The sequence below is a fragment of the Aedes albopictus genome, chromosome 3 (assembly GCF_035046485.1).
Source record: "Aedes albopictus strain Foshan chromosome 3, AalbF5, whole genome shotgun sequence".
Lineage (NCBI taxonomy): Eukaryota > Metazoa > Arthropoda > Insecta > Diptera > Culicidae > Aedes > Aedes albopictus.
Genome location: NC_085138.1, coordinates 222,112,051 through 222,133,664, shown reverse-complemented (window position 1 = coordinate 222,133,664; position 21,614 = coordinate 222,112,051). Strand labels below are relative to the sequence as shown.

At 39.9% G+C, this 21,614-nt stretch overlaps 3 protein-coding genes and 1 long non-coding RNA gene across 4 annotated transcripts in view; 2 read left to right on the top strand and 2 right to left on the bottom strand.

Moving 5' to 3' along the window:
- Nucleotides 1-4,713, top strand: part of LOC109424541 (transferrin) — a 39,991-nt gene extending 35,278 nt beyond the window's left edge. The window contains exons 11-12 of the mRNA XM_029878163.2: nucleotides 4,024-4,297; nucleotides 4,371-4,713. Of these exons, the coding sequence (XP_029734023.2) occupies nucleotides 4,024-4,297; nucleotides 4,371-4,569 (473 nt within the window). The 3' untranslated portion in view covers nucleotides 4,570-4,713. The remainder of the gene's footprint in view (nucleotides 1-4,023; nucleotides 4,298-4,370) is intronic.
- LOC109428802 (uncharacterized) overlaps nucleotides 1-5,006 on the bottom strand; it is a 70,959-nt gene extending 65,953 nt beyond the window's left edge. The window contains exon 1 of the mRNA XM_029878193.2: nucleotides 4,805-5,006. The gene's annotated coding sequence lies outside the window, so the exon portion shown is untranslated. The remainder of the gene's footprint in view (nucleotides 1-4,804) is intronic.
- A 1,364-nt stretch (nucleotides 5,007-6,370) lies between these two features.
- LOC115257116 (uncharacterized) lies at nucleotides 6,371-7,544 on the top strand. Its single transcript, XR_009998560.1, has 3 exons — nucleotides 6,371-6,753; nucleotides 6,878-6,943; nucleotides 7,004-7,544. It is a non-coding gene; the product is annotated as an uncharacterized LOC115257116 (long non-coding RNA).
- Nucleotides 7,545-13,797: 6,253 nt separating this feature from the next.
- Nucleotides 13,798-21,614, bottom strand: part of LOC109424542 (uncharacterized) — a 33,511-nt gene continuing 25,694 nt past the window's right edge. The window contains exons 3-4 of the mRNA XM_019699722.3: nucleotides 14,082-14,347; nucleotides 13,798-14,024 (exon numbers count right to left, since the gene is read on the bottom strand). Coding sequence (XP_019555267.3) covers nucleotides 13,887-14,024; nucleotides 14,082-14,347 — 404 coding nt within the window. The 3' untranslated portion in view covers nucleotides 13,798-13,886. The remainder of the gene's footprint in view (nucleotides 14,025-14,081; nucleotides 14,348-21,614) is intronic.

The following is a 21,614-nucleotide window of genomic DNA, read 5'->3' as shown; positions in this document are numbered from 1 at the left end:
AGCAATATCATTCCAATAATGGAACATGTATTCAATAATAAGGATTCTAGCATGTTCCTTGCGTACTAGCACTTTTTAGTCTTCGAAGAGTTAGTACATACATGGATCCCTAACCCAATTTGATTTCCTTAGCATTGAGTTTAGCTTCAGATGGTGAGGTTTTTAATACGTAAAGTAAAGTTGGTAAACTTAATTTTATTCAAAAACTGGAAGTCACCAAAACACCAGTAGCAAGGGCTATAGACTAATTCCTTGAATTATCGGAACACAAATCCCAAAATTGAAAAATAGGACGACACTAGACTTCGGTTTGGTAGGTCTTTCACCGCAACACAACCCGAAAAGGTGATCTACCCACGCTACGGGCTCCGTTAAAGACCGAGCATATTTTAAACCCCCTCAACCATTCATCCCTAAGCACGTGTCGCCTGACACCTTGGATTGGGGTTACCTGTTTGGTGAACTTTTAGGTGATCCGTAGTTCTATTCTAAGCCGGCAGCTACACAGGCAATGATGCGTCTTTGGCCATCCAAAACATTACCCGTAGATTTCCTCTTGCAATGTTTTATGAGCTCCGCCTGAAAATTTCCAATACGTTTCCCTAGAAATTCCACGAGAGATTCCTTCTGCAAACCAATGATGCAAATTATCACCTCACTAGTGCTCAACACAACTCATCAACTGTATATTTATCGCGTGCGATTGAACTGTGCACTGATCAGCGATGACCAGCAACAAAGAGGTGGCAAAACGAACACGATGTAAATCACAAACGATTTTGCACACATCTGACTGTGCCGCCACACGCTCGCCCGAACAGCCGAACCAAACCGAATAGGTTGGTTTGGGAAGCTACGGCACGAACGCTCGACACGCACACAGAAGCAACATTCGCATGTACCGATACCATACTAATAAAGCTTCCAGCCAACGATGCTTCGCGATAAGCTGTCGAAAAGCATCGAAAGCGATGAAAAGAGATGCTTGGCTAGAACGCAACGGCTCAACGGCGAAAAGGAAGAGTCAACTATGCTGATCAGTGTTGAGTCCGTTCGTGTGGTACTCGTATGGGAGGTTGATTGAATAAAGCGAGGATGGGTGAAAACGTATTCGTTGTCGAAAGCAAATCGCATCATTTCGCGAATGTTTTCATCAAAGAGCCAGATTGCTGCAAACATTTAATCTAAAATTCTTCAATGCTTTTTTTTGTTTTTATTTTTGTGTATTTTAACATTTTAACTATTCAATGTTATTTTGGAACTTATGGCACATATTTTCCAAATGGAGGAGAACGTGCCTCTGGAGCCGGCCTACTTATACCTGATTTTTTTTTAAATTCTCGCAGTTTTCTAAAACATCGGTTTTCTATAAATATTTTTCGAAGTTTTCTGTAAATACTACTCAAGCACTCTCTTCAAGGAATTCCTTCCGCTATTCTTATTATTATTATTTTTTAGATATTTTTACATATTTTTTATTCTGACAATGCATTCATGAATTTCTTCCGTGTTTTTTTTTAGCAACATTGGTTTTCTCAAGTAGGGTAATTGATCCGATCATGGAGGAGTTAAGCACTGGGTTCATGCTTAAACCACAATTTTATCGCCCCAAGCAAACTTTTTACATGGATTGAATTGAAAATTTATCTTTTATCTACGGGAAAATAACGAAATATTGCCACTTTGAGGTTGTTATGAGCATTTATTCGTTTTTATCTGATAGAACATTGTGTTCCTAATGTTGCGCTATTTGTTCCTAATGTTGCGGTATTCCATTGAAATCGTATTGGATACCGCAACATTAGGAACACTACCGCAACAATAGGAACACAGCAGCGAACACATTAAGGAAAATATTTTTTTTAAATAGGTTTATGGGCAAATCTTAAGCAAACAAATGGTGCAATCTCATAATTTAGGCACCATACATCTATTAAAAATACCCTTTGGTAACATTTCAGTTAAAAAAGTGCTCAATTGCCATTACCGCAACATTAGGTACTACCACAACGATGGGAACAATTACCCTATGTTTGTGAAGAATGAGCTTTCGTAAAATGCTCCAAATTATAGTAGACATTTCAGAAGAAATCCCACGCAGACCTCTTAGAAAGAACCTACGAGCAATCCCAGGTGAATAAACATCCTAGAGGAATTCCACATTGAACTCCTGGAGAAATCCCACATGGATCTCCTTGAGGAATATCCGAAAAGCTTCCTCAAATACTCTCGAAAAAAGTACTCCAAAAACTCAAAAAGTACAATAACTTTGGTGGAACTCCAGAAGTATTACCTGTAGGAACTCCTGGTTATATTCTTGATTGAGACGGACGAGTTCCAGGAACTTCCACAAGAATTTTCTGAAAAAAAAATCTCGCAGCCACTTTTGAAGAAATTTCCGTAGGAGCTTTTGAGAAAATTGATCAGAAGAAGTTTCCAGATGAAATTCCCGGAAAAAAAATTCGGACGAATTCTCGAAGGGACTTCCAGAAGGATTTCCAGAGTTTGCGAGCGAACTTTCGGAAGAATTGGCAGAACAATTTTGTGTATTGCTGGTGGAAGGAAAAGGAAAAAAAAAATAAAAGTACAGGTCGGACTCGATTATCCTGAGGTTCTGATGCTTTTCAAACATTTATCTGGAGAACGAAATGCTTTACAAAGCTGACATTTTGTTAAACCAACCTTGATTAGTGATCAGTCAAAATTACAGCTTCTTACATCATTCCGTTTGCGAGATATTAATATGGGAAGTGCCAGAACCCGACTCTGGATAATCGAGTCCGACCTGTATTTCTAAAGTATTTTTTAAAGATTTTATGGAGACTTCTGTGAGAGTTGTCAGAGCATCTTTTGTAAGAAATTCTAGAGAACCTTCGGGTAGAATTCCTGGAGGAAATTTCGGAATAATTTGTGGAGGAACAAGCAATACAGTTCCCGGTGGAAATTCTCGAAAAATCTCAGGAGGAACTTATAAAGGTATTCTTGGGAGAACTTCTGGAAAATTCACTGAAGTTTGGTTCTATGAACTCTGGAAGAATTCATAGACAAACTTCTTAAAAACCCACGGTACAATTTTCGGACGATTTCCTTGAGTAGCTTTCGTTAAATTTCTAGAAGTACTTCTAGGCGAATTTTTGAAAGAATTCAAGTAGAAACTCCCCAATAGGATGTTGGATATCGTCCTGATGATGGGTGACAGCAAATAGGTCGTTAAATAAGGTGAAAGTGTTATGTCGGGTCGTGCGATTGAGTTTCCGAAGGAGCTTTTGGTATATTTTTGGATCATAAAAGAACGTGTACAAAAGTTTCCAAAGAACTTCAAAATCCCCGCAGAAATATATTGAAAAGTTCTCGAAGAATTTCCAATGAAACTCCGGCAAGCATTCTCAGCGGAAGCCCTAGAAGTATTTCCGGACGAACGGCTAAGGAAAATTATTAGTAGAACTCCTAAATGAAATTCAAATGGGATTCCTGGAGGTTTTTGTGGAACTCTAGAAAAAATACCCAGAGGAACTTATGAACAAATTTCCCAGAAGGATTCCCAGTGTAACATATACCTGGTACATTTGATGCTTTATTCAGCACACTACTTCCGACGTAATGTTTAACATATAGAAAAGGCAATTTAGTGTTAAACACACAATATTTTGTCTGGTGTGGGTTTCAAATAGGATCAGTTGTAAAACTAAAATGTGTTTTTAAAAACAATCTGATAGCTATGAGTACTGATGAAAAACTCGGTAATATTTTTGGAATTAATTGCCTGATTTATTTTCGAAATCAACGTAGTGCAAAGTCCACAGTAATTTCTCGTCGAGTGTAGGCCCTATTTCATGCCCTTAGGAACGCTACTCAAAATTATTGCCGGAATCACATATAGAAATGCCTCTGAACTGAACCATATTTAAGTTCTTTCCTTGTATATCTTTTTCTTGATGAGCTGTCTTTAAAACCTATAAAAATGCACATTGTACAATTTACATATTGACATACGCTTAACAATCTCATTCTACTCTTCCGTAGGAAATGAATTCCATTGGGCTCACAAGCACACCCCCTCAGAATTCAGTTTGTTCTGTCCGTTCAACAAGCCCGTAAAATCGAAAGCAGTTTGCTACCTAAACTGGGTGTCCCGCGGTCACATCATGATCAGTGGTTCAGCTTCAGTGCTACGCGAGAAGGAGATTTACAACTCGTTGCGGGAAATTGACCGACTTTTGGGCAAAAAACATCGAGTTACGTCGGTCCCTTTTACGCTGTATGGTGAATTTGACCGCAAAACCAACGTCATCTACAGGTACATTTGAATGCAATATATACTCACAATAAAATGATTGTAATTTTACATTTATCATCTGCACCAATCACAGGGATGGCACAGAATCTCTACGTGGCCCAGTCGAGATGTATCGCGATCGAAATGCTGGCCTACTGGATTCGATATACGCAAGGATAGCACATAGAAATTGTACTCACAGCAGCGCCACCCGGACAGTGATTTCGCCGTCGTCAGCCTTAGCCCTCAATGCCATATTGATTATTATTTATTCCTCGTTTTACCTGTTGTGATCTCCCCCAGTGACTGAATAGCTTTTGATTGTTAGAGAAAAACCAATTTGTGATATTATTTATATTTAAACACCACAATAAAAGCATTTTAGGAAACATCCACACAATCATGCACTATTTTGCTGTGTCCTCATTAATCAAGTATCCATTGCCTTTTTCTTGATGTCCCTTCCCTGATATCTACTCTGTGTCTACTCTAGAACTTACGTTTACAATGCAAATTCGGGAAACTTACAATTAATTATCAACACAGCATGTAATATTTTCCATTAAAACTTTTAGAACTCTCAATGCACTTTCACTGCAAAATTTCAGTTCTTTTTTGGCTGTTTGTTTTCGCCCTTGTTGGCATGGTAACCAAAATGCAACGTGTTGGTATGACGGGTTGGAAAAGGATACACGTTGTGAACGTTGTAAGTGGTAGAAATGTCGACTTGGTTCAATGGTGAAATATTTCGTTGGCAAAATGAAATATTTCTGATGCCTCAAATAATTTTCTTGCTTTTTTATGAACAAGAATATACATGAACATGGGATTTGCATAAATGCATTTATTTGTTCAACATCACATTTATGTATGATAACGATTAATAAACCCTTAAAGGATGTAGACATTTTTCATACATTTTTTTCATACTTTTACTCATACCTTTTGACCTAATGGTTGAATTTTCAAATCAAAACGGTTTTATCAAGAGGATTTGTTGTGCATCAATATGCATATATAGGTTATGGTATGATAGAACATTTCGGAGATATAGCTGCAAATGTAATGTTGTACACCTCTTGTTTTGCACTCGATTTTGAGTAATATTTCTATGTTAATGTGTTATATTTCAGTTAAAATCGCCCGAAACTCCTTGTTTGGCCTGTAACTGTTAGGTTCAAATGATTTATGTCCTTTTACAGCTGCAACATATTTCTCCAGGTTACCCAGAGCATCCAGAAGTTTTGTATTTAGTTTTCTGAATACAAATAATTTTGTTTTCTTTTTAAATCACTTGAACTTCAACCATTACATTCAAATATATATTTTGAAACATGAAATGATGGTGGTCAAGACCTGGTGATTTCTAGGCAACATAAAACGCTCTGGAGTTTTGATTGTAATGCCTTTACTAGTAATAGGATACTAAACTAATGTATACATGTCGGAACTAATTTTATTAGATCCATACTTGTAAATTAGAGTATGCGAGATTGACTCCACATCAGTGGCGATTGCTTTGGCCATCCAAATCATTCTGGGGTTAAGGTCTTTCTTCATTCGTAACAATGCACCGGTTACATTTCAAACTTAGTATTGTGTGTTTTGGTAGTCATAGAAGATCAGTTGAATCATATGATACTATATACACGTTAGGAACAGACTTGCCCACATGTCAGCCAATCAGAAGACACCATCGATCGGCCCATCGATCGATGCAACGTGGAAGAGATGACCTAGCCAATTATCCAATCGAGGTGGCAACGCGTGCCCAACCAACGTGGACGACGACGGATCGGAAGACATCGACGCAGACTTTGGCTGGGACCGTTTTGCTGAGTCGATAGGTTTAGGCAATAAAAGGTTTAGCTGTAGGAGTTTTGGGTCAGTTCCGAGTGTGAAGTGAGTGATATTTATTGTAATCTATCAATTAAGTGAAATAAAATTGTTTTTTTTTATAAACTCTGTTAGCTCAGAGCATTTTTTACAAGTATAGGGGCATCCTGGATCATCCAAACTATTCTGAAGTTTGTAACGTTGTTCGTCTTTCTGTTAAAATTTCCTTTTTTTTACCTTATATTTTATAGTAAAGTTACAGTTACTGTTATCAAAAAACGTTTCAAAATTAATTGTTGCTATTTTTTAGATGTGCTATAAATTTATAGCATCTTTTGATAATTTTAAGAACCATTGATATATCAGCCGCAAATTTGAAATTTCTAGCCATAAATTTTGAAGCTTTATCAGGATAAAAGCTTGTTAGTAGTAGAACTTAGACATAGATGACCTGTAAATGAAATAATTTCGTCTAATGTTTATATAAAAGTATGCGTTAATATTGAATGTATTGCAAAATGACTAAGCATTTTAGGGCATGACATATTCCTTTTGCGACTACTGTTTCATTCCAAATTAGTCTTGGCTGAAGAGTAGAAGCCAGTTCAGTGATATCTATTATTTCTTTTTTATAATCCAAGGTGTGTAAAAGTTCAAAGTGAATTATTAAAATTATTGAAAAGTTATTAGAAGAATATTTAGTGCAGTAAAGTGAACCGTAATTTATTTAAATGTTTTATTCTATTCTTTTTCAACGAACAATAGTTTGAGTTGTATTCTATCACGAGGAACAGAGGTTCTGCTCTCGTGCATTCTTGTATAGTACAAAAGGTAATTGTTTATTGAATTCCTTTAATTGTAAGAAATTAATCAAAGATTCAAATCGGACAGCAGCGTCCGATTGACGCTTTTTGTACGGGCTTGAAAGCTCTACGGCCTTCGTTGGCCAGCTACGTTCCACGAAGTGCCATTCCGGACCGTGCGGGCCCGCCATTACGGTAGCTAAACGGGAATAGAGGCCATCCGACCTGCCGAGAGTCTTCGAGGGAAGGTTTCATTACGTCACGGTGGTTGAGTAGTCCCACAGGCGAGAACCAGTTGGAGGCACGTTGGCCTTCCGGACGAGAGGAGACGGTAGAGTATCGGACCATCAGCCACAGCCCATTCCCGCAACGTTGTTTCGGCCCCTTACGCACGTGTGCCCCTCCCGGCGACGCTTCTGCCGAGGAGCTCTGGTGATCCCTGGAACAAAAGGTTCGGACACCCGCTGTAGCCGGTACCCCGGCCGCTGGACGTCACGCAGCGTCGACCCACCCCTGACGGTTCGAGCAGCTGCCAGCATCAGCATAAAATCCCTGATCAGGTATGTTGTTAAGCATGGCCATGTCACACACACTACAACACATACACTTTCACGTTACACATAAATGAATCTTTTGAAAAAATGAAGACAATACAAATGAATTCAATCTAAATTACTTTGCGTTTCTCCGTTCATTTTCTACCGAGCCCTGAGGTAACTTTGTCCACCCAGGAAAGTCTTGAGTCACGTGTCTGTTGAGCACGTTTGCGTTATACGTTCACTTTACTGCTTCGGTGCGTTCGCTTCAGGTTAATTCACTTTGAGTTTTGGCAACCTAGTTTCTGCGTTATATACCTAGGTACCGTTCGAGCATTCCTCCCTAGTAGATTGCACTCATGCTGTTAAAAGCTTAGTCGGGCAACTTAATACACGACCAGTGGTCTCTCATCTAGAGAGTGGCGCATAAGCCACTGCGTTTGCGGCATTTCTCATTGGCAGATACGACGGACGGTTACAAGTTGAGATATATGGTTTAATTTTGGAATGATCTATCAATAGAGGTGCACAAATTTCAGATTTTACCCATTTGAGTCATACATGCAATACAGGCCATGGGAGAAAGTTTTCCAGAGCGTCAGGGATATCTGGGGTTACCTATAATATTATGTGTTTAAGGCTTTTAGATCTACACTCGTAACAAAGCATCGTGCACATCCAGAACTTAGTATTGTGTAGTTTAGTAGACATGCATGATTAGTTTCACCATACATCATATAACTTAGAGGTGTTCTAGACCATAGAAACTATTTTGAAGCTAAGATTACTATTTACTACCAATAAATGTGCACGAATATCAGTATTTATCCCATTTGATTCATACAAGCAATGCAAGTCGTCGGAAACGGAATTCCAGTCAAGTTACTGGTGCATCAGGGGTTATTTTAAGTATCACCTATAATATTTTACAGTTAAGGCCTCCGGATCTACATTCGTAACAAAGCATCGGTTACACGTTTAACTCAGTATAATGCGTTTTGGTAGTCATAGAAGATCAGTTGAATCACGAGATACTTGGATCATCTAAACTATCCTGAAAACGAGATGAATGGTTTGAATTTGTGATGGTCTTCAATAGAGAAGCACACATATTAGAAACTGCCTATTTGATTCATACATGCAATGCAAGTAATGGGAGAACAATTTCCCGATCATCAAGAATATTTGAAGGCACATAAGCATTCCATTCGAAATCGATGATTTTTTTTTGTATTTTTTTATTTGGATTAAATTTGGATAAGCATTTTTCAAGATCAAAAAGGACAATTTGCATCATCAGTTCGTCATATTGGCTCTGGGCTTACTCTTGACAAGGGCCTAAGCAGAAAATCATTGAAAATTTTCATCAAAATATATCTAGGATGTGCTGTCGATTGATGTGCTCTCTTCGGCAATATTTCAGGCAACTTATCGGACTAAATCCTTGATCTCTGAAACGAGACATATTTTTTAGAAAATTTTCATTTGTTTTCTGCTTAGGCCCTTGTAAAAAGGATGGCTAGCGTCAAAATGACGAACTTATAATGCAAATTTCCTTTCGATCGTAAATGCTTATGCAAAATTTGAGAGAAATAAAAAAATAACATTAAACCGTCATTTTCGGTGGAACTTTTTATTTGTAACAAAGCATCAGTTACACTTCAAACTTTGTATAGAATAGTTTAGTAGGCACATAAGATCAATTTAATCATATGTCGTGTATGTTAGAGCTGTTCAGATCATCTAAACCATGCTGTTTTAAGATATACAATAAGGCCTGTACTCGAAAAAATGCACCACAGATAAAAATGTATAATTTTTGATTGAGTAGGTAATGACTAAAATATTAGAATTAATATCTTTTGATTCACATATGTATTTACTGCAAATAATTTGAGAAAAATTTACCAAACATCAGGGATATCTAAGGTCATCTCTAATATTTGAGGGGGTTGGAAGCAAAAGGGTGTTATTGATAAATACCCACTTTCGAGAAAATGAGTTTAAAAGTTTTTCGCCAATTATCCATCCCATACAAAATGTATGGAGTTTCAAAATCAACCCAATTTTCTTCAAATTATTATAATTTTTTTGATCGTTTTTTTTTAATTTTTCATCCCATACAAAATGTATGGAGTTTCAAAATCAACCCATTTTTCTTCGATTTATTATAATTTTTCTAAACATCGTAAAAAATCGTTACAAAGTTCCTAAACGCTTGAAGTCTGTAGAATTTTATTATATGCTCTGCACAAAATCGCCAAAATGGTCCCTTTGCATCGAGACCCCTCGTTTTGTTATCAAGGCCTTTAGATAAACCCTTGGATAAACCATTACAAATTAAAAAAAAATCCATCTCATTTTCAGAATAGTTCAGATGATCAAGGTGTATATACAAGTATCACGTGATTCGACTGATCTTCTGTGACTACCAAAACGCATTATACTGAGTTTGAAGTATAGTCGATGCTTTGTTACGAGTGTAGATCTGGAGGCCTTAACTATGAAATAGTATAAGTGATAATTGAGATATCGCTGATGTACTGGAAATTTATCTAGAACGACTTGCATCACATGTATGAACTGAATAGGATGAATTCTGGTATTCGTGCACTTTTAATGATGAGTCATTACAAATGTAAACAGTATATCTCAGCTTCAGAATGGTTTGGACGATGTGAAACAACTCTAAATTATATTATGTACGGTTAAAATAATCATTTATGTCAACTAAAATAAACAGTAGTAAGTTTTGGGTGTGCATGATGCTTTGTTACGAGTGTAGATCTAAAGGCCTTAAACACATAGGTGACCTCAGATATCCCTGATACTCTGGAAAACTAGCTTGTATTGCATGTATGACTCAAATGGGTAAAATCTGATATTTGTGCACGTCTATTGATAGACCATTCCGAATGGATCATTGAAGCCGACTTTTCCGCTATTCACCGCATCAAAACAAAAGCGCCACCGTATATGGACGATGACACAGTGACAGCAGTCGAGTTACGTCAAACACACAAGGCTACGGTGGCGCTATCTGTTCATTTCATAGCGGCCATTTTAGTTATTTTAGTGATCCATTGAAACCATATATCTCAACTTCAGAATAGTTTGGATGATCCAGAATGCCCCTATACTTGTATATAGTATCATATGATTCAACTGATCTTCTATGGTTACCAAAACGCACAATACTTAGTTTGAAATGTAACCGGTGCATTGTTACGAGTGTAGATATAAAGGCCTTAACTCTTGAATGATTTGGATGGCCTAAGCAATCCCCATTGATGTGGAGTCAATCTCGCATGCTCTAGTTTACAAGTATGGGTCTAATGAACCCTATTACCAGTAAAGGCCTTACAACCAAAACTCCAGAGCGGTATATGTTGCCTAGAACATCACCAGGCCATGGTGCTACCATCATTTCATGTTTTAAAATATATCTTAGAATGTAATGAATGAAGTTCAAGAAATTTAAAGAGAAAACAAAATTATTTGTGTTCAGTAGGTCAAAAGGTTTGAGTAAAAGTATGATAAAAGGTTGTCCACATCCTTTGAGGGTTAGTTACCGGCAAAAAAGAGATCAAGTCTACCCAGTCTCCCCTATTTGAAAAGTTTCACAATGGGCTTCAAATTAGTATTACACATTAACTGTGAGATATAGAACATGTTATAATTTCAACGAACAATAGACGTTCGATAACTGCAACATGTTTACGTTTCACTTAGCGAACAAAATTCGATAACTGCAACGTCAGATAAACGTCAACAACCCATCAATTGACGTTAAATGAACGCAACATTCATTCGATTGTTCATTTGGGCTAACTTGGCGCACCGTTTTGACGGATAGCGGTGCGATAACTGCAAATTTGTTGCACTTACCGGACTTTCAGTTAAAAAGCATTGCAGTTAAACCGTTTGCACCGACCGAACGTCTACTGAACATACTATCATTGATTATCCTGAGCTCCTCGCTGTTTGAGAATCACTGCGGTATAGACAGTATATTAGACGCGCATTTTTATTAATTACCCCGGTTCGGCAACACGGATCGAAGCTAAGTGCTTGGTGAGGAAAAATGCTCACTGTTTTACGTATATCCTTGCATAATGGTGAGAATTTCAGCATCTGGTGGTATTCGGCTGATGATCGGCTGGTGCCACGTTAGCGCGTGTGATTATGTGCACGAACTATGTAACTAGAACGAACCATCGCCGCCGAAGGGATAAAACATGTGGCCACTAATTTGAATATTTGATTTATGATGTTGTTTTTTTATTGCCTTCAATTGATTGTTTTTGTTTGGAAACGTGTGCAATGTGGTTCAAAGATCAAACTGTGTGTTTGAATGTGTGGTGTTTCACCTACATGTAGCTAATCAAATCATTGGGTAACTATAATCTCCAATAAATGAACAATTTAAGTTGTCCGTATGTTAGCTTGGATTATATGAACAGAAACAACATCCATCAGTTAAAAGTATTTCTGGAGGATTTGCTATGTGGTGAAAATCTGATCTGTTGTCGATCGGCCGATAAAGCCGCATTTAGTTCACCACTGGACTGCGCACTGAGTCTTCATAAGTGCGAAAACGTAAATAAAACTGCGCGAGTGCATCAAACCAAATTGATGTCTTCGGCGCACTATTTCTTCGATGTATGTTGAATAAGTGCTCTGAAGACACCAAGTTGATTGGATGCAATCGCGCACTTTTATTTGCGTTTTCGCACTCGTGAAAACTAGTGCGATAGTCCAGTGGTGAACTAAATGCGCTATAACGGCTATAACTTTCCATATAAATTCATTCGTTTTAAATGACAGATGACGGGAGATAAACTGAGATGAGATAGCACTTTGTTGGCGGCATTCGTACAGAAGCTCTCACATGGTCGCATTTCTTTGCCCTGTACTCTTCGTCGATCCATTCGTTCCGTTTGTTGACTTCGTTCTTCATCTCCAACGGTGTTCTCGGCTGCGTCTTCCAAGACTGCTTGCTTGTATCTCCAGCAGTTCTCTAAAGAGGCAACGTCGAGCTCACTCTCGTTCGGTAACGCTGTCTCGAGATTCTGCGCGTAAGCTGGGGCGGGCGAAATCCGGTTGCTTCTGTTGCTCTAGGTCGTACCATGGCGGCCTGTACATTCTTCTTGATGACGGAGAGTTTTGGGCGCAGCTTGACCATCACCAGATATTGGTCAAAGTAGATGTTAGTGTCTTAATATGTTCTGACGTCGATAATGTACAGGTAATAAGACAAGCCTTACCTTTAATGGCATGTTTTGCACCGAACTCCCCTGCAGTTATATCACATTTTTTCTCTGTAGCGGGAAATTCTTCCACCTGTTACTTGTCACACAATTAATGTTATGATCGTTGTTGACTCACTCAAAAGGGTTGTCGGTCGGGTCATATTAATGATGGGGGGTGTTGTAATGCGTTTGACCTGTGTGCTGCTCGGCTAATTATTTATTCAACTGCAGAGATAACTTCATCAACTTTTATTGAAATAGAAAAAAATACAAAACGTGCTGGTATGTACACTCAAACCTCCATTTAGGTAGGATCCATTTAGGTAAAATCTATTTAGGTTCCTCCATTTAGGTAACGTTACCTAAATGGAATTTGATTGTGTTCAAATCAGTTGGAGAACTTAAGATTAGGTATAAGACTGGTTTATGGAAAAGAAGTAGTGAGTGGTGTTAGGGGATGGATATGGGGGGAGGGGGGTGCAATGTTGCCCCCTAAGCACCTCCCTCCCCCATGCAGTGTTGAAAAGTGCCAGTATCCAGCGTCATTTCCAGCTGAAATTTAGATAATCAACCATCCTTCCATCATTCCATTGATATCAGCTCCAGCATTGATGACGTCAAACCCGACATCAACCTATCATTCACCTGTTTTTATTTTGGCTACCAAACCCAATATAGACTCAACAGTTGTTCGATGTTGGTCCAACAATGGCCCAACATACGATAAAAATTGACCCGACTTTGACCCGACATTCAATATTTTTTCAGTCTGGCGGAATTTTGCAGGATTTTCGCAAGGTTTTTCGTGTTTCGTGCCCAGCTAGTCATTTGAATGTCAATTCTGATCTAAGACCCTCCAAACCCCCCGAAAACGCCCCTCAAGCCCCTCCCCCTCCTGAAACTCATTGAAAGCCATCTGAAACTCCGCATGATCTCCTTTAAATCTCCTAGTAACTCTCCCTTGTTGAACTTCTTTACAACCTTGTAATCCATTTAGGTAATAAACTGAATCCATTTAGGTAATGAATCCATTTAGGTAAAAATTCTATTTAGGCAGTCCCGACTCATTACCTAAATGGAGGTTTTAGTGTATCCATTATTCATCAGTTTAAAGAATTGCAGCACGAGAATCTCGTTGATTGTGACTAGAGAATTTGTTTTACTTATGATTTAACCCTACTGTCTACTGTTGTTGAGAATTTTGAGAGGCGTTTTTCAAGCAGAGTACTTGTGCTAAGGCATAAACTTCCTCTTGGAGGGCAAACACCTGAGATCTCAGGATGGAGTTTTCCCGTTCTAAAAGTGCGGCTTTCAGTGCTATCTGAAATCAAACATGCATGAAAGTTTGCAACCAATGTTCTTCAAAGCGATAACTCACCCTATCTTCTCGGAGTTTTCTTGCATCGCGAGATTTTTTCGCCGCCTCGTTGTTGCGTTTCCTTTTCTCGAAGTATTTTTCATCCTTCTGCTCATTGGGGATAGGATTTTTCTCGCATCGTTGTTTCCTTTTGAGACACTTTAGCGGCAGCAAATGGGGATATGGGACATTTGGTAGGAGTGATTGACGATGTAGCATCAACGGTGGAGGTGGTATTAGTGGAGATTGCACGCCTGAATTGTGTTGTCGTTTCAGACAATGAGGATCTACAAGGGGTTCAAGAAATGAGTTAGAATGAAGCCTAACAATTGCTTTGAAAAATTATAAAATTTGAAATGTAAATGTGTATTTGCAAGATGTTTAGAGCCAGTTCACTACCCAAGTTACAGGATAACGCTCTCATAGTGTTGTTTTTTCCGTCCTCACTGGGTCAAAGCCCATTGGCGTAGCTAGAAGGGGGACCTGGGGGCCAGGCCACCCCCAGAATCCACCAGGCCTCCCCGTAAATTTTTGAGCAGCTCAGCAAATAGATTTTATAACTAAACGTAATACGATAATAACATTATGTTCTTGAAAAGCATTACTGCTTTGTACCTTACGTTAAAAAAACCTCACCAATTCTATACAAAACAGTGTGGTGCTGGTAGCGGTGATCAATTTCTGGTTTTTCCAGATGAAGCTCCATACAAACATCAGACGAGTTTAGCACCGCCCGATTGTGAATGAATTTAGCTGAAAATCAGAACGAACTGAAAAGGGTGCACATCGAACTTATTGAGATGTGTTTTTCCCATATTAGCATGAGGTGTCCTAGTAAGAATCTCTGCAATGAATCCATGGAGAAATTCTTGAAGAATTTCTTAGAAGTATTTCCGGAGAAAAATCCTGGAATTCCCCTGGAGGATTTCTGGACAGTTTCTGGGAGAATTCTGAAATAATCTTCTCTGGATGAATTCCTGAAATATTACCTGGAGAAATGTCCGAAAGCGCTTCTAGCATGAGTGTACTTACATATTTAAAGTTAGTTACAGTGACTGTGTAAGAATCACAGGATATATTTCCGAAAGAATCGCAGTACGACTTAATGAGGAAACTTCTGTGCATGAATTGCAGGGAGTATTCTTGAAGAAATTCACTGATGGATTCCTGAATAAATCTGTGGATGAACTTCTTAAAGATTTCTCGGAGATAAATTTGAAAGAATGCCTGGATGACTTCTTGTAGAATTTCCTTGCTACTGTATTCCTCTAAAATTATATTGAAGAATTCCAATAAAAACCTCTGGAGCAATACCTCTAGAAAACCTTCAAGCAATTAAAAAACTTTTCAGGAAATCCTTGAAAAAAATCTTGAGTAATTCCCTGGAAAAAAATGATTGACGGGTTACTGAAATTTTTAAACGAACCCCTGAATACATTTTTGAAAAGATCCCGAGAGGAATTTCCCAAGGAATCACTACAGGAATTCCCGGAGTAATCCATGAAGGAATTCTTGGCAAAATCCCTATAGGAATTCCTGTAGGTATGTCTGGAGTACATACTGTAGGAATCCCTGGAGGAATTCCTGAAAATATGCCTCGAGGAATCCTTGGATGAATTCCTGGAGGAATCCTTAGAAACCGTATCAGGAATCTCTGTCAGAATTACTGGACAAAATTCCTGGATGGATTCTTTGAGGAATTATTATGTGGTTTTATTGGCAATTATCGGTGAATTGCCAATAAAACCACATAATAATCGTTCACGGTGATCAACCCCGGTCAGTCTTTGAGGAATTTCTGAACGAATTCCTGGAGGAATCCCAAGAGAAATTCTTTGAGAAATCACAGAAGGAATTCCTGGAGAAATCTTTGAAGCAATTCCTAGATGAATCTCTGGAAGAAATCCTGGAGAATCTTCTGGACAAATCCCTGGTGGAACCCCTGGAGAAATTCCTGGATGAATTTCTGAAGTAATAATTGAAGAATTTCTTGGAAGCATCAATGGAGAAATTCCTGGACTAATGCCTCGGACAATCCCTGGATGGACTTGAGGACTCCCTGGAGAAATTCCTGTATGAATTCCTGGAGCAAACCCTGGAAGATATCCTGAAGGAATTCCTGGATGAATTCTTGGATGGTTCCCTAGAGGAACTCTAGGAGGACTCTCTGGAGAAATTTCAAAAGAACCCTTTTGGGAAATTCTAGAAGGAATCCTTAGAGATATTTCTACAGAAATTCTTGGAAGAATCCCTTTGGGAATTCTTGGAAAAAATCCCTGAAGAAATTTTTTGAAGGAACCTCAGAAGAAATGCCTGACGGAACTTCTGGACAAATTCCTGTCAGAAACCCAGGAAGAATTCCTGGATACGTCCCTTTAGGAATTCTTGGGGAAATTCCTGGAGGAATTGCTTTAGGAATTTCGGAAGAAATTCCTGAATCAATACCTGAAGGAATTCCTTCCTGGAGGCATTTCTAAAGAAATTCCTGAACTAATTCTAAAAAAACCTCTTGAGGAATTCCTGGAGGAAACCTTAGAGAAATTTCTAGAGAAACTCTTGGAAAAATCCCTGGAGGAATCCCTGGAGCAATTTCTAGAAAATCCTGAGGAAGAATGCCTGGAGGAACTTCTGGACAAATTCCTGTCGGAAACCTAAGAAGAATTCCTGGAGAAATCCCTAGAGAATTCCCCAGGACGAATTCCTGGAGAGATCCTTGGAGGATTTCCTGCAGAAATTCGTGGATGAACTGCTGTAGGAATTTTTGAAAAAAAAAAAAAAAATCACAGGGGAATTCTTGGACCAATTCATGGAGGAATTCTTGGTGGAATTTCTGGAGAAGTTCCTCGAGAAATGCCTAGAAAATATCTGAAATAATTCCAGGAGAAATTTCTGGGGTAGTTCCTTAAAAAATGGGGCCCATATAGCCGAGGCGGTAAACGCACGGGTATTCAGCATGACCATGCTGAGGGTGACGGGTTCGATTCCCGGTCGGTCCAGGATCTTTTCGTAAAGGAAATTTCCTTGACTTCCTTGGGCATAGAGTATCTTCGTGCCTGCCACACGATATACACATGCAAAATGGACATTGGCAGAGGAAACTCTCAGTTAAAAACTGTGGAAGTGCTCATAGAACACTAAGCTGAGAAGCAGGCTTTGTCCCAGTGAGGACGTTACGCCAAGGAGAGAGAGAGAGAGAGTTCCTTAAAAAAAACCCTGGAGGATTTCCTGGAGGAATTTCGGGAGGAGTTCATGGAATCCGGGAGGAATTTCTGAAGAAAATTGCGGTAGCAATTTCTGTAGAAATTCCAAGAGGAACTCTAGGATCAATGTCTGGAGGAATTTTTAAAGGAATTCCTGGGGTAATGCTGAAGAAACCTCTTGATGAGTTCCTGGAGGAATCTTCAGAGAAGAAATCCCTAGAGGAATTCTTGGGGCAATTCCGTGGAACTATCCCTGGGAGAATTCCTGGAGGAATCCTTGAATTATTTCCTGGAGGAATCTCTAAAGGAGTTTTGGAGAAATGCCTGGAGAAATTTCTGAAGAAATTCGTAGAGGAATTTCCAGATGAATATCTGGAGGAGTTCTTTAAGGAATTTCCCGAAAAATTCCAGGAGGAATTGCTAGAGCAATTTCTGGAAGGATTCTTTGATGAAATACTAGAGGAATCATCAGAGGAATTCCTGGAGGAATCTCTGGAAGAATCCTCAGAGGAAGCCCTGAAGAATTCCTGATGTATTCCTGGGGCAATTTCTGGAGGATCCATGAAAAAAATCCTGGAGAAGAAATTTTTGGTAAAATTTTCGGATGAATCCCTGGAATATTTCCTGAAGAAATTTCTGAATTTACCTGGGATAATTCCTGGAGGAGTTCACGGAGAAATGCTTGGATGAAATCCTTAAGGAATACCTGGAATAATTCCTGAAGAAATTTCTAGAGAAATATATGCAGGAATTCTTAGAGTAATTCCTGGATTAACTCTGTGAGAAATTCATGAGGGAGTTTCTTAAGGAATCCCTGAAGGATTTCCTGGAGAGATTCCTGGAGGAACTGCGATAATTATTTCTGAAGGAGTTCCTGTAGGGATTCCTGGGATAATTCTGGAGGAATCCCTATAGAAATCCTTGGAGGAACTCCTGGGGGAATGCCTGGAGACATGCTGAGGGAATATCTGGAGGAATCTCTAGAGAAATTCCTTAAGAAATTTCTAGAGGGTTTCCTGGAGGACTACCTGCATAAATTCCATTAGCAATCCCTGGAGGAATTCCTGGAGGAATCCCTAGAGGAATCTCTGGAAGAATATTTGGACGAATCCCTGTAGATTTTTTTAGAGGAATCCGTGCAGGAATTCTCAGAGGAATCCTGGAAGAATTTATAGAGGAATATTTGGAGAAATCCCTTGAGCAGTTTCCTGAGCAGTCCCTTGAGGAATTCCCGGAGGAATCCCAAGAAGAATTCCAGAAGAAATACAAAGTTCAATTTATAAGGGAATTCCAGAAGGAGTTTCTGAGGAAATCTTCGTACTGAAGAAATTGGGTTGTTTAGTGAATAAAATATTGTTATTTTCTATAGCCTAATCGAAAGAGCTCATTTTTCTGAGTATATCGTGATTTTATTGCGCTCCAGTTCCTTTGTTTTGATGGTTAAGTAAACAAAACAGTGTTAATTTCCGTGGATAGAATGACAGTTCAATCGATAAAATGACAGTTTGCCCCGAACAAAAAAAATTCTCCATACAAACTTTGAATGCATTTTAAAAATAGTTCCCGTCCACTAAAAATTCTGCAATTTTGGATTTCGACTAATTTTTGGACGGAGATTCCGATTATGTACTAATCCAGATATGCCTAAAGAACCCAATTGCTGAAATTCCCGAGGAAATCCTGAAATCCTGGATTAATTCCTGAAGGAGTTTCCGAAGAAATCCCAAGAAGAGTTCTTGCAGGCATTTTTAAAATAATCCTGGAAGTTGTTCCTGAAAGAACTATAGAAGGAATTTGCTGGTGATTCCCTGCAGGAATTCTTGGAGAAATTTCTGAAGAAACCCCATGAGGAATTCCTTAGGGAACCTCAGGAATCCCTGGAAAAAATCTGAAGAAATCCGTGTCTGTAGTAATTTCTGGACGAATTATTGAAGGATTACTTGTTTGAAACCCAAAAGAATTGTTTGTACAAATGTTTTAAGCAACTCCTGGATTATTTTAAATAATAGCTGGTATAATTTTCTGAAAGCGTTTTTTTAAATAAATTTCTGCAAAAATACTTCGAATGATTTCAGATCTTCAGTAGGATGTTTTAAGCAATACGAGGCGGAGATAACAGCAAAGTTCGAAGTCAAGATTTCCCGGCTACGCACCGACAATAATGGTGGAGAATGTGTAGGCAAGGAGTTGCGGTCGTTCTGCAAGGACAAGAGCATCAAGATGGAGTACACGGTTCCGTACACGCCTGAACAGAACGGCGAGGCGGAGCGCATGAATCGAACGTTGGAGGAAAAAGCTCGCTCAATGCTTTTCGATTCGATCGGTCGTTCTGGCTTTCTCAAAAACAGGAGTCCTGCTACTGCCCTTGGTGAAAAGATCAGGCCTTTCGAGATGTGGGAGAAGCGGAAGCCTGACGTTTCGAAGCTTCGGGTGTTCGGCTCGTTGACATGTTCCCATATTCCGAAGGAGCGCCGAAGAAAAATCGACGAGAAGACTTGGAAAGGTGTGTTCATCGGTAACGGCATTAACGGTTATCGCATTTGGGATCCCCGTCGGCAGCGAATCGTGACGGTTCGTGATGTTGTCATCAACGAAGGTGTGCAAGGTGGCGGAGAGGAGCAAAAGCCAGCAAAGCTCGTGAAGATGGCTCGGATTCGAATAGATTCGGTCGCCGAGACCGAAGATGACCCTGACCGTGAGGAGGAGCCCGAACTGCCTGGTAACGATAATGTTGAGCAAGTTTCGAATCAGGAGCAGCAGGATGGCGAAGACAGCGACGCGAAGTCCGAGGTTTACGACAGTTTCGTTGAAGAAGTTGCGGAGCCATTTTCTGTGGCGGAGTCTTCTGGTCACAACCGTCGGCCACTGGAGTGGCAAAAAGACTATGATATGACGTTCGCAGGCTTCGCGCTCGGCGCTATAGATTACGTGGGGAACTTGCCATCCACTGTGATCGAATTGAAAATGAGACCGGATTGGCTACAATGGAAGATAGCAATCGAGGAGGAGATGGACGCGTTAATGAAGAACAAGTCGTGGACACTCACGAAGCTACCTGAGGAGCAACATGCTATCTCATGCGAGATCACATGCAAGTGGGTGTTTCGAGTCAAACCTGAAGAAGGCCGGGAACCAGACCGATACAAGGCTCGGTTGGTAGCGCGCGGCTTCAGTCAACGGTCAACGGGTTCGACTACACCGAGACCTACTCGCCGGTCGCGAAAGTGGACACGTTAAGGATAATGCTCGCTCTGGCCAATCAGGAACGGATGTTGATCCATCAAATGGACGTTCGGACAGCGTTCCTCAACGGAGACCTGACCGAAGAAATATTCTTGGTTCAGCCAGAGGGTTTTGAGTGCGGCGACGGGCTAGTCTGCCGACTGAACCGATCCCTTTATGGCCTTAAGTAGGCCTCCAAGGCGTGGAATGATCGGTTCCACCGAGTCATCACGAAGCTTGGATTTCGAGCAACTTTGGACATTTTTGAAACGTGTGCTGCGATATGATAAGGGAATGATTGACGTAGGGACGACGTTGCCGATCGATGATCCGTCTCGGGGTACCTGTTTAAGGTGTACGGGTGCACTACAATATGGGCGACACGGAAGCAGCGAACAGTGTCACTGTTATCCACCGAGGCTGAGATGGTGGCACTTTGCGAGGTGGCATGTGAAGGAATATGGATCGTTCGATTGTTGAAGGAATTGAGCTTGCAGATCAAAGCGCCGGTTCCGTACTTTGAAGACAATCAGTCTGCCATTAGAGTGATGGAGGAACCAAGAGATCGGAGTAAGCTGAAACATAACTTCGTGAAGGAGATGGTGCAGAATGGAAGCATCGAATTTAAGTACGTGTCATCAGAGAGACAGGAAGCCGGCATTCTGACCAAGGGATTGACTCCGGGACCGTTTCGACGTCTCCGCTCGGCAATCAGCCTAGGAGCATAAATAAGAGTATAATTTATGGGCCTTCTGCCTAAACACACCTGAAGAGTGTATTTTGCGCGGCTCTTGTGCTGCTGTCAGTTAGATCAAAACAACCAAACCGAACTGTACCCAAGTACCTAAGTTAAAAAAAAACTGTTTCGCGTTATTTCCGTACCTTCAAATCGGCTGTTTTTCCGGTGTCCGAATCCCATCACCCATTAAAATAAAGAAACCCCTGTGGTTTATAACACCATTATATTGTAAGGCCCGGATCAAGGATTGTGGGGGCCCGGAGCCAGAGCTGATGTGGAGACCTCTCGGAGGTATAGTCCTGTATATTGCCCTTTAGACGCAGAACCATAAAAACATTCACACATTTTCCAAGGACTTTCTGTTCTTGCGAAATTAGCTTGACGCGTGATTCC